General features: G+C 44.0%; 1 protein-coding gene across 1 annotated transcript in view; it reads right to left on the bottom strand.

The window, feature by feature from the left end:
* Positions 1–1,366: 1,366 nt before the first annotated feature.
* The window catches only part of bcl11bb (BCL11 transcription factor B b), a 34,177-nt gene continuing 22,670 nt past the window's right edge, over positions 1,367–12,873 (bottom strand). Inside the window, exon 3 of the mRNA XM_072686633.1 lies at positions 1,367–5,836. Coding sequence (XP_072542734.1) covers positions 3,858–5,836 — 1,979 coding nt within the window. The 3' untranslated portion in view covers positions 1,367–3,857. The remainder of the gene's footprint in view (positions 5,837–12,873) is intronic.

The following is a 12,873-nucleotide window of genomic DNA, read 5'->3' as shown; positions in this document are numbered from 1 at the left end:
CCCGTTCCCAGGCCGACCCAGCTGGGGAGGATTTGCTCTGGTCTCTAGCTCCTCTGCCTCGGGGGCATCAGCACTTTGGCGGGTGCTGTTTCACTGGGCACTGGTCAGGGAATAGAGATTAGTAACTGGATATAGACACAGGGGCCCGGCGGGGTTATGGTCCCTGTGATCCCATAAAGAAAAAGACTCCAGGACTCTGCAATAGATCTGTGCGGTTTAGGCCCTGACCACAGCCCCTGCTGACACCCTGTCCGCTTAGACCGTGGTTTTTGCAAGGGCCATCATTTTCTGAAGTCTCCTTGTGTGTGACCTATTCACGTCCCTGTCGTTTTGGCCTGTCAAATGAGGGGCCACTTCACCACTGCAGAGGGCCCACTGTCTTCCCATGGCATTAGCCACGCAGTGCAAATGGGGACCTTCTATTACCCAAGTTTAAAAGTACTCTTAAATGACATGTCGGATGTGAACTATGACACCAGCTTGTGTGAAGCAGTGGCCAAAAGTGCTTGGCAACTCATTGGTGTGGCAGAGTCACGTAATTAGAATGTGAAAATGGCGAGACCTTGAGGCGAAACTAGTGCCTTGAGAAAGGCTTTGGTCGTCTTTTAATCTTTTGTCAGAGCTTGTTTGAGGGCTGAAGATGCGTCCCAGATGTCCAGTCTTGGTCTAACCATATTCATGAGTGTCTCTTTGAAGGAACGGTCACATCGGGATGCAAGCTACGGACTAATTGTTTGCCAACACACACACACACGATAAATCACTCTCTAAGTTACTGTAGAGGTTATTTTTGGTATGTAGGTTTTGTCGTGGGAGCCTCTTTCAGATGAAAAGGAAAGTGTACATAGACCAAGAAGGGCCCTAAAGTAGTTTCCCCTCCCTTACAAGCAACATTGTTGTGTCTACAAAGGCCCACCTGTCTTACAAAAGAGAATACGGGGACGAGGCAACATTGACAGGGTCAAGAAAGGTCAGACGGGTCATTGTGTTGAGAGCATCTCTTGGAGGAAGAGGGGGGACCAGCAGGTGCAACATAAAGAAAGGTTTCACAAATTAGTGAGCTCCTTAGGTCAAGGGTCATGAACTAAGAAGCCCTGTCTGAAGTTTCCAATACGCTTCTATGCTGATAATGAAAAACTGAGTGAGCTCTGAAAGACCTATGTTTACCAATCAGTCAGACCTGAATTCTGAAAGCAACAGAACAATACCTGTGGCAAATGTAATTTGTCTGCGCTGGACAATTCAACATGACCATAGTATAAAGATCATTATACACACCTCAGACAAAACTGCTGTGCAACAGTGAGAAAGAGTTACATCAATTCACTGAACGCTTTGAATTTTCATTCATTTTTATTTCCTTTTTTTACATCCTCGAAAGGATAGATTTACCAAAATTATGAACAGATATAGAGACAAAAAACATTTGAATAGACTCACAATTTTATAATGGACTGCAAAATATAAAGATTTTTTGCATCATTTCATAAAATGTCACTGGTATACAAATACACTGTGTATTCAACAGAACAAACATATATATGTGTGTGTCCATTGAAATTTATGAAAAAAAAAACCCTGCACCAAAAGAAAAGAGCAAACAAAAATTTGAAATAAACAAACAATTCAAACCCTGGTATGGCATTCAGAACAAAATGGTAGAAAAAAAAGAGAGAATATTTCATCCTCTTTTAAAACACATTTACACAGGAATTTTTTTTATCCTTGAACTTCAACACTGTAAACATTATTTAAAGACAGAGTGTCATTTTTTCTCTTTTCCCCATTGTCGATTTTCTTCGGTTGCTACTGGCGATAGTCCAGCTGCAAGTATCACTGGTGAGATGGCTTGGACATCTCGGAGGAGGAAAGCAAACCTGTGCGCTGTCATTTGTCCAAAAGGTATCACACATACTACACATAAAATTCATAAATATTTAACCTCTTATTTGACCTAAAGTGATATTTTGAAGGGCTACCACAGTTTCCGTAGGCCATGTATGTCAGGAATGTGATTTCCACGGTGCCGCAGGAGTCTTAGTTGCATCAGAGGCTACACACTGCATAATTACTTTTGCGTGCATGTCAAATCGAATGGTAGTAAACGCTACAGGACAGGTTTGTCTCGGGGTATCAGAAATGGCACTTGAATTTGGCATGCCCTCTTGATTAAAATCCTTTTGCACCACTTTCTTTCTTTCACATTTAAATCCGTCACTGATTTTCAAGTTGTAGCCACTTATTTTTTCTCTGCGCTATTCAAGAGACAGAAAACCAAGTTGTATCTGGAGGACGACAGAAAAACGGAACGTAATAAACTACACTTACAGAGAAGTTTTGAATGTAGGGAATTATTCATAAGGTTTGTGTTCATGTTTACTCTAAATTCCAACTTATATGGCAATAATTTCATTGAAAAAAAATCCCAAAACAAAATCAAAATAGTCAACAACCCCCAGCATGTTTTTCAAGTGCTGATTGTAACATTAAGTGGGATAAAAACAGTACAAAAAAAAAAAAAAAAAGAGCAGCAGGCTGAGATGCTTTTAAACTAGTGAATGGGGAACATGTTTGGGCTGCAGCAACACTCTGAGCTGAAGTGTAAAATAAAGAAAGTGTGGAGAACAGTAGAGAAAAAGAGGAAATCATTTAATTTCACAATGCTCTGGAGAAAAAGCAGCCTCTTGGGACATCTTGATTCTACATATCCCACTCAAATAAATTTGAGATTACAATGTTGCCTATATTAAGTGCGTAATACTGTGAGACCGAAGAACCAGAATGGTCCTGGCTGATGTTTTGTTCAAATTAGTCTTTAATAGGGAGAACACTATCCAAGAGTCCAAGAACACCCTAAACAATCTCAAAACCTTTATCAGCCAGAAATCAGAAATTTGATCAGCCTAAACTAAACACATGGGTATGCTTTCCGAAGCCAAACCCATTAACTTGTGTGCTTAGAAAATATACACTGGATGGTAGGTGTGAATGTTGGGTATGGAGGTTAGTTTGTGGTAATGTAAACATTTGGGTCATCAAGAGTAAATGGCTTTATCACATCACCAGCTTTTTTGAGATAAACACACTGTCTAGAGGAGTGCATTGTGGCTGGGAAGAACTGTTTTTGTTACTGAGCTAAAAACATAAGTTATGATGAGAATATTTAGCTTGATGGTCATCAATAAGGAATCAACGCAGTCAAACTGTCCTCCAGCTGCCTGAGACATCCCTGATCTTCCATATCACTCAAATTAGTTTAATATTTATTGTCTATTTGACATTCAGTGCTTTACTCTTTAAAAATGTCACCCGAGCCTGGTGGGACTGAAAACAACAGTAGTACACTAAACACCCTCTCTGATTTTTAGAAGTTAGACCTCTTCTTCAGAATTTAGCAGAATAGTTTTTTTCCTTTTAGGAAATTGCTCAAACATAAAGGTGGCTGAATGCCAAAATCTCAGTATCTGTCATATCTTAATGGCATCAGAAAAACAAAAATACTAACAGAGGAATGTACTAAAACCCCCTTGATAATGTACCTGCACATGCTATGTATCATTACGAAACAATCCAATAAATACAGAAATTATTGCACAGTAGAAAGGCTCCATGGATTCTTAATGGACAACTCCTCTGTTGGTTGCTGGGAATGCCAGCAGGGCTTTTTGAAATCCATCTACAAACATTTACTAATGTTCTTATTTCTCAGGTGGCAGTTTCACTAGAAAAAAAAACACACAAAAACAAAACCAAAAAACATCATATCATTCCATAAACAAAATCTATAGTCCGATTCATCCAAAAGATTATCCAGCTAAACCCATTATATCAGTCTGAAAGAATGTGCTTTAGTGCACCTAGGCTCGGTCGGCCTGCTCCAGTTTGACCTCGTTGCTCATCAAGTGTTCCCCGTGCCACTTCTTCATGTGTTTTTCCAGGGTGCTGTAGACGCTGAAGGGCATGTGACAGATGTCGCAACGGTACACCTCCTTGCCAAACTGGCCATGGGTCTTCATGTGGCGAGTGAGCTTGCTGCTCTGGGCACAAGCATAGCTGCACAGGTCGCACTTGTAGGGCCTTTCTCCTGTGTGACTGCGCCGGTGCACTGTTAAATTGCTGCAGTTTTTGAACACTTTGCCACAATATTCGCACGTGTCGCTCCGTCGGCTTTCCTTGGAGCTCGGGGGCCTCCCAGGGCCCGGGCCCCGTAGATGGAGATGAGGTGTGCTGCTGCCACTACGGCCAGACAGGGCTCCACCTTCCAGAAGCTCCCCGGGGGGTGTGGAGAATCGCAGGCTGCCTGTCTCTGAGGAGGAGTGCTCGGAAGAAGTCCCAAAGGGCGACTGTCTAGAATCGCCAAAACCAAGGAAGGGTTCCCTGATGAAGTGGCGTGAGGCGGCGTAGCCAGCCAGCAGCTGAGAGTACACATTTTCTGAAGAGATGAGGGGCATGGGTGGCAGCTCCAGATCCTTCTCCACCTTGATCCTCTTGGCCGAGGAGCCAGAGAGGCTTGGGCTTGAGATGGGTGTGGGTTTCTGCTGGAACAAACCAGGGATGGAGTCTTGTGGTCCGCAGCCTCTGCCGTTTACCATAGGTTGGCATTCTATGTCTGCTTCTCTGGCTGCTGTGTCTGCTTCGTCCATCTCTTCCCGTGGCCTGGTACCCAAAGGAAGTCTCAGGTGATTGTCAAGATTGTTGTATTGGCTTTCTGTCACTCTCTCAGCAGAGAGTGGTTTCTCACTCGGTGAAGGCCGGGAATCGTTCTCTCTGTTCCTGCTGAACTCTGAGTCCATGCTGAGATTAGATTCAGGCCTGCTGCTGCCATTCTGCTGTTCTTCCTCCTCCTCTTCTTCCTCCTCTTCCTCCTCTTCTTCCTCCTCCTCTTCCTCCTCATTGTCTGGCCCTTCTCCAATGCCATGGCCATCCCTGCTCTTTGCCTCCTCTCCCGTTGAGTCACGGCTGCCTTGTTCTGGCGAGCTGCCCATGGAAGCAGACTTGTGCATGTGTGTCTTCATGTGCCGCTTTAGCTTGCTGGCTTGAGAGCAGGCATGGTCACACAGGTGACACTTGTAGGGCCTCTCTCCGGTGTGGCTGCGTCGATGCACTATGAGATTGCTCTGGAACTTAAAAGTCTTGCCGCAGAACTCGCAAGACTTGACTTTGCCTCCTTGGCCCAAGGGTGGTGAAGAGCTGCTCCTGGGAGGACCCTGCATTGACTGCGGTGGAGTGCTCAGGAATGCTGGGGGTGGCTTGGAGCTGGCTTGAAAGAGAGTGGGGCTGAGGAGCCTGTGCATGGGTGGCACACGATTGGGTGAGAGAGGTGGTGTGGGTCCGCCACTGTTGTTGTTGTTGCCAGCCAGCTCTCGGAGACGCCGGGAGAAGTCCATGGAGGGAGGCTCCATGGGCATGGGGGCCAGACGCATCACCCGTTCAAAGGCGCTAGGATGCTGAGAGAGAATACCCATCTCTTCATGGCCCAGGCGTTCCAGGTGGTGACGAGGTGGAGGCGGAGGACTCACAAAAGGTGGGGTTGAGGGTAAACGGGTCTCCATATACCCAGCAGGTGGAGGCTCGCGCAGCAGAGGGGCAGCCATGCGGAGCAAGTGGAAAGGATTGCTGGAGTCACCTAGAAAGCTGGCCAGGGGTGAGCGGGGCAGGGCATCAGCCCCCAGAGATGGAGGTAGAGCCATACGGGGTGTGAGGGAACAGCTAGATGGGTGGTTGTCCAGGTAGATGCGAATGCCATGGGTGTTCTGGGCATGCTGCAGCAAGAACCAGGCGCTGGTGAAGGTCTGCTTGCACGTGGTGCAGATGTAACTGGACGGCTCATCTTTCCCTGGAAGACACAAAAGGGACGTGGTCTGAATGAACACATAAATATTAGCACGACATGCTTCCTAGGGGTGGCTCTGATAGCACACTTTAATAGATTTGCGTGTCATTCCAGCATCTGTTTGTTTGCCGCGATAGCTTTGGATGTAATCAAAGAGAAGAGTCCTCTATGATGAGGTTCATGGATCATTTCCCTTTAAAAATTAAACAGGCAACACGTGAGAGACATCTCAGTGCGCTCCGATGACAGCCATTTTATGAGACAGAATGAAAATTACATCACTGTAAGTGGGAAAGCCGAGGTGGTTGATACACTGCCAGGTTATTGCTGGCCTCATGGTGCTTGCTGCTCACTAAAGCCCCAGCGGAGTGGATCTGCCCGTATGTGACTAGGCCAGAATCAAGGCTTGGAGGGCTGGGGGAGATGTGCAGGGGGTGACGTTATGGCACTCCCCGAGACTCCCCAGGGGGTTGGAGCCTTATGCAGATAGCAGGTACAGCCTCAAGGCCTCAACGCATTATGCTAATGTTAACGTCAAGCAAGCTTTAATATACAACTCCACACATGTGCACACGCACCCACACACACACACACACACACACACACACACACACACATGCACTTGCTATTTCCATGAGATAAGTATCTGGCAAATGCAGGGAGAAGATGGAGAGATGCAAAGAAAGAACAAGGAAGATGATGATGGGTTTATTTCACCCCAGACTCATAAACATGCATTACAGTCACTAATATAAGCATCCATACGCTATGAATAATAAACCTTGTGGATATGCATCTAAAAACATGCTACAATGATAAAAGAATAGCATAAGAAGGGCTGAAATATTTAAACCTGGTTAAATGCAAAAAAATACATTCTTTACAAAAAAATATGCTTCTTTCTCTCTCTCTCTTTCAGGACCACAAATATTACAAATGTGGCTCATTGTATGTCAGTTGTAATGAGATTTCTATAGATTTGTCAGAGAGTGCAATGTGTTCATCTCTACCTCATAAAGTGGTATTCATATAGATTATGCATGCTCAATATTCATATTTTTTTCTGTGTTCAATATTACACTCGATTGGAAAGTGGCTTCTTCCAAGATCATCATAGCGTGAACTGGATTTGCAGATAATGCTTAGAAAATGAGGAAATCGTTAATGGACATAGAAACACGATGGTAGCCAAGTTTTGACTGAAGGGAGAGAAGGGGAAGGGATGCTGTTTGAGCCTGTGGCTGGAGGCCTGTGTGGCGTGGCTGGCCTCCTGCTGGTGCAACTCTGCTGGAGAGAGCGAGAGAAGCATGCAGGCCTGCTGCCCATGTTTGGTTTGGCTGGCCTTCATATGTACAACTGACAGGAGGGAGGCTGGAGAGCAAAAAGGAGGAGAACAAGGGTTAGAGTTTGGGGGGAGGACTAAAAGCTACTAATATGCAAACGTCCGGCTCGCTCCCCATCTCTGCACGAGTGGAACTCAGCCCGGTAGTCTGGGTTAAATCAGGAGTGGACGTAATTGATGTCCCTAACAAGCCCCAGCGCCGCCTCGTCGATATCTCACATTCCTGTAGTGACTCCTTAGAGCTGAACACAGGATTATTCTAAATAGAGCGTGAGTTGGGCGATGGGAGATGGCAGAAAGACAGAGAGAAAGACAGTGAGGGGGTGTGAGGAGAGCGACTATGTGCGTGTGTGTGTGCACGCAATGTGTCTTGAGTGTGCCCCTAGTCTGCCACAAATGTGCGCTCAAGCTCTGGCAATTTGCATCTTATCACATCTTACAGAAAGTGCCATATGTTGCCAAAGGAGCGTGTCAGCTAACAGACAGGCAGGCCTAATGACAACCAAAGACAAATTTCATCAACTTTCAAAAACAAGCGAGAAAGAGAGCGAGAGAGAGAGTGAGAGAGAGACCCCCATCATAAATAAGTTAAAATATGCTAATGACCCATCAGAGAGCCATGTCTTTGCGACAGCAGCTTGTGTGGTGCGATGGTGAGAAATTACCCATCAGCCACCTCAGGATCACAAATCTCCATCTGATCATGGCCCATTGGGTACTGCCGCACGGTGCCGTGCTCCAGAGGCCGAGTCACGCCGTGCTGCGGCAGCCAATAAAGTCGCTCATTAAGGAATCATCACCACTCACTCCGTGATTCAATTTGCAGCAATTACCGCCGTCCGCGCTGGTGGAAGTGCTCGCCGTGGGCCGCAGAGGTCAACTAGCAGTTAGCGGAGTGCCTTCTTCCCTCTCTGTGTATTCATGGCAAGAGCCTAATGGCCTAATTTCACCCCCCCACATACACACACTTCCATAAATATTGCACGGATTACAGGTTAAATAGGTAAATTGAGTCGTGGCTGTTGTATTATATGCCAGGCAGTGCAGCGTTTCATTGCTAGCTGAGCTTGCGGCGCTAAACGACGAGGAGGGGCTCCCTGCCCGTCACAGTGAGTGTGTGTGAGTGTGTGATTAATGACGCGTGTGCATGTGTGTCTATGTGTGTGTCGGAGGTGGTCTGACGCTAAAGTTCCCCACCCTCTTGGGTTTGGTATTACAAAACCACACAGCCAATTAAGCCCTCCTTAGAGAGCCCTGTTGCAGGGTTTAGCTTTCATTTAAAATAGGGATATTTCACCATTTCAAGGCGATTAAGTTGCCTGTAACGGCACGGGTGCAGAGAAGCAGGGAAAAAGAGGAAGGTCTGATATTTAATTATCTCTGAAAGGGTTCAGCCACCTCATGTCTCATGTGTAGTCTTGTGAGAGGAGGATGTTGAGGCTAGTGTAAGCACACGGTGCTGGTTTTACCATCCCTTGCACCACAACGAGTGATGTGAGAGAGAGAGAGCAGCATGTTGCCAATGTTATAGGCTCTAGGCACACTACAAAAGAGTGTGTATCTGTGTGTGTGTGTGTGTGTTAGCCTTGCTATTGCTGTTTCCTGAATGCAAATTTGCTAGAGTTGATGCTACTTTTAAGTCCATGATGTCTAGGCGTATTATTACTCTTAAATAAGTTTGGACAAAAATGGCAAATTGTTCAGAAAGAATAACAATTAATAGCCATTAGCAATTTGCAATGTGCAAACAGTCATGCCTATTGGTGGCTACAAGCTTCCATTTGTTTTTAGCCATAATAAAATGTTTGGTCGGGTAGTTTCATTAAGTAACTATTACGAGGACGCTTTCTTTCACAGTCCATTAAGTTGTTTTACTGGGTAAGTTGAGGTACTAGCTCCAAGCTTTAACTAAATTACACTGAAATTAACAATGCATTCTTGAGCTGAGATTTGTTTAATTGCATGAATGGAGAACTATTTGGAGTAACTTTATGGTAAGTACCAACATATCGACACACACATTTTTGTACCTCATTTTACCTCAGTTCATACCTACAACTTAAGGGACTGTACAATAAACGTTATTAAGTGAATGGGAAGGTTTTGTAGTTAAGTACTGAATTTGGGGTCAAAATACAAGCCCTTGGAGAATAGCAACAGCAATGCCTTACTTCAGTGATCTGAGGGAGACAGAGTGGTGCATTGCCGATGTCACAGTGTTAAACGAGACCCTAGGCGCAGGCAGAAAGAGTGTGTGTGTGTGCTTGCGACACTCACGCTTGGCATTGCTGGAACTGCGTTTCCTGAATGCGGCACATTCCTATCAGTGGAGGATGCTCCAGCACAGGATTAGCATAGAGAACAAAGGCCGAGGTGATGCCACGGGGACTGCGGCGCCCCCCTCAGCAGCACCCACGCCCCCTCTGTGCACCTGTCACCGGCTGGCTGACACCTGGCACGGCGCCAGTCGCGCCAGCGCAGACCCGCATTAGCATGGCTGTGATCTGCGGCTCCCGGGGGCCCACGGGGCCTCACCTCGCATCGCTGATGTCTTGTTTGTGATGATGGCGGCTAATCAAGGGGCCAGACTGCCATGCAAATCACATGCGCACACACAAAAACACACACACACACACACACATATATATACACATATATATATATATATATATATATATATATATATATATATACACATATATGTGTATGTGTGTGTGTGCATCTGTATGTGTGTGAGTGTGTGCAGAGATGCAGGACATCCTGCTGTAAAAGCATGCAGGCTGTGTATGCAGGCTAGCATGCATATGTGTGTGTGTAGGGGAGGAAGACTTTAGCACATCAAAAGATGTCCATGAACTTTATCTGCGCGTCTCCCTATCAGTCCATTCAGAAACTTTGGTGATGCCTTCTTTAACTAGCTTTAATCTGCTAAAATAGCAGTGATGAGTCGCCACATTAAAATGTATTAGTGTGTTTGATATATGTAAATGATCTCTATACCGATTGGCTGGCATGTATTGTCTGTCATTCTAAAAGCAGTCCAGACTATAACATTATATCTCCAGCGTGAACGGAAAGGGCTGTAGACTGAAGTGGTCAATGTTGAAGGATCAGTTTTTGAGGCATCGTAAAAACAATAAATTTGAAGCTGAAGTTGATTTTTCAGATTAGTTTCCATACGTGGGGAGTATGGACTGAATATTGTGTGGTGTGAACATTGTGTTTTAAAAATGTAATACAGACTGCTTTAAACTTTTAAATCTCATTAAACATTAAGTCCAACCCAAATCTTAACCAATAATCAGCTAATCAGAGTTTGGTAAGAGAGCTTGCTTATAACTTTGAGTTTGACTGAGCTTTCTCTGTATATAAAAAAAGCATGAGGCTTCCTTTATTGTTGGATGCACTGTGTTTTTTTGTTGTCCAGACAAGTATATGAGCTGTTTTAGAGTGCAGTTTGGATCTGTAAGCACTCTCAGATCTGTTACCATTTTGTTTTATAGGAGGCCCTGGCATGGCACAGTGTGTGATTTACATTGTACTTATGTGTTTGTCTGTTGACAATTGTGATTTGTCTACAGACACAGATACAGTTACAGGTGTAGGTTTTGGTTGATCATGTAAATAAACGCAAAGACATAATTGAGAAATCACGTTATTACAAGAGGAGAGTAGATTAAACAGTAGAAACAGCCACAGTTTTATGTCAGCATTAAAGGCTTAATGCCAGCACTGGTAATACAAGCAGGATTGAAGTGCAGGATTGAAGTGAGGACACCAAGAACACAAACAGAAAGATCCTGTTAAATACTGTCATTTTGCAACGTCTAAGGCTAAACTGTTCAAAGTTACAGCAACAGACTGGATTTTCTGTATATGTAGGTGTGTATCTGCCCTTTGAATTTTGGGTACAATATTTCTACAAATTCAAATTCAGTGCAGTAGGAGTAACTACTTTATCTCTGTTCAAAATCACATTACTTGACTGATCTGTATCGCTTGTAAGACTTCCTGCCTTACATTCATCTCTCCATTTCTGATCATCGAGTCATTTGGCCAGTGTTTTCCGCCCATCTGTGCAGTAACAGAATGAGACAGCTGTATTAAAAAAGGCCACCGACTTGAAACATAACAGTGGAAAAAGTGTGTGGAGCAGCTAAGCCACCATGAATGGTGGCAGTAGCAGTGGTATGGCACATGCGCACACACACACACTCACGCATACGCACAACCACACACATACACATATTTCGCTGTCTCCAGTATAAGTGAAAGCAGGCCTGACGCTATAACCCCTCCAATCTGTCTCCATCTGCAGGAAGACTAAAGAGAGATGTGGCAGAATATCTTTAAAAGAGTTACCACTGCAATCACTTAAATCATACTTCTTTAATAATCAATTAACCTATCAGATATTATTCTGTCTGTTTGACAGGAAAAATCTGAGCAGCAGTCAAGACCATCTTGGTGCAGTCTATGGCAAGTCCAAGTCTTTGATTAGGTGAGGTCGAGTCAGGCCCAAGTCTAAAGAGGAGTCTAAAGGGGAGTCCAATGTTCAGACCATGGCCTAAATAACAAAAAAAAATATTCTTAACTAGTCTCTGCTTCCAGCCTACATTTATGTTTATGCCTACATTTATTCTGACATTGTTTGACTTTTTTTTTAATTAACTAAATAATGATTATTGAGCCGATGCTTTTCTTTTGCTATACTGTTATTTAATTATTAATTATTTAGTTATTTACATTTGAAACTTTCATTCTGTGTTGCCAGGTTCAATTCTGCACACCTGAGCTATTTCTCATGTCAGAAATTCCCAGTGAAAATGTTAAGGGTGTTTTTCCCCATAGAACAAAACTATACACACAACATTAACTTTTTAATAATATTTAAATCATAATAAAACATTATTTATTAAACTTACTTACAAACACAAACAGACACAAAGACCATGTTTTGAGTAGCTTGAGGATGAGTCTGTGCACGTCGATGACAGTTAAAATCAAGAAAATATCAATAATTACCATTTCTTTAAGCTGTAGACGGTCAAGACCAAGGCCTAAATGTGTTAAGACCAATGGGCTAATGTAAATACCATGGACTTAAAGACAATTCAGAGACAACAGCAACAGGCATCTATAAATGTACAACAAAATGCATGAGCATTGCCCCACAGGCCTTCTGTAGTGTACTGATATATCTTTTGTAATGACTGTATATATCAAATGAACACTATAGAGCATACAGGGCTCTTTTTCTATTAAACAAGCTTATTACCAATAAATATCCTGCTGACTTTTTCGACTAATTGTTGCTGCCCTATTATCCCTGACAAACCAGTATTGCTGCTGCCCTGTCGCACACTGACAACTGACAACCCATATAGGACACATGCCTGGACACCAACTCAACTAGGTCATGCAGCACAAAAGCCTTTCAGAAATGATTTCATTATTGCACTTTTGGCCAGAGGCCCACTCCTCAGCAGGTGGTGCATGTAAGCCAGTTCAGTGGGCCTCCATAAGAATATCTGCACATCCTGTCACACCTCCATCACCCCCATGGTCCAGTGCAAGTCCCAGGAGCATAGGAGGGATTAGAACAGGTATGACTCAAGTAGAAGTGAAATCATAGCAAAAACAACTTGAGTAAAAAGGATTAGTTGGAAAAACTCTGACCTACTAAGTAACTTATAGA

This window comes from Salminus brasiliensis, chromosome 1, assembly GCF_030463535.1.
Source record: "Salminus brasiliensis chromosome 1, fSalBra1.hap2, whole genome shotgun sequence".
Lineage (NCBI taxonomy): Eukaryota > Metazoa > Chordata > Actinopteri > Characiformes > Bryconidae > Salminus > Salminus brasiliensis.
The sequence above is the reverse complement of the archived record's forward strand: the minus strand, read 5'-3'. Positions and strand labels throughout refer to the sequence as shown.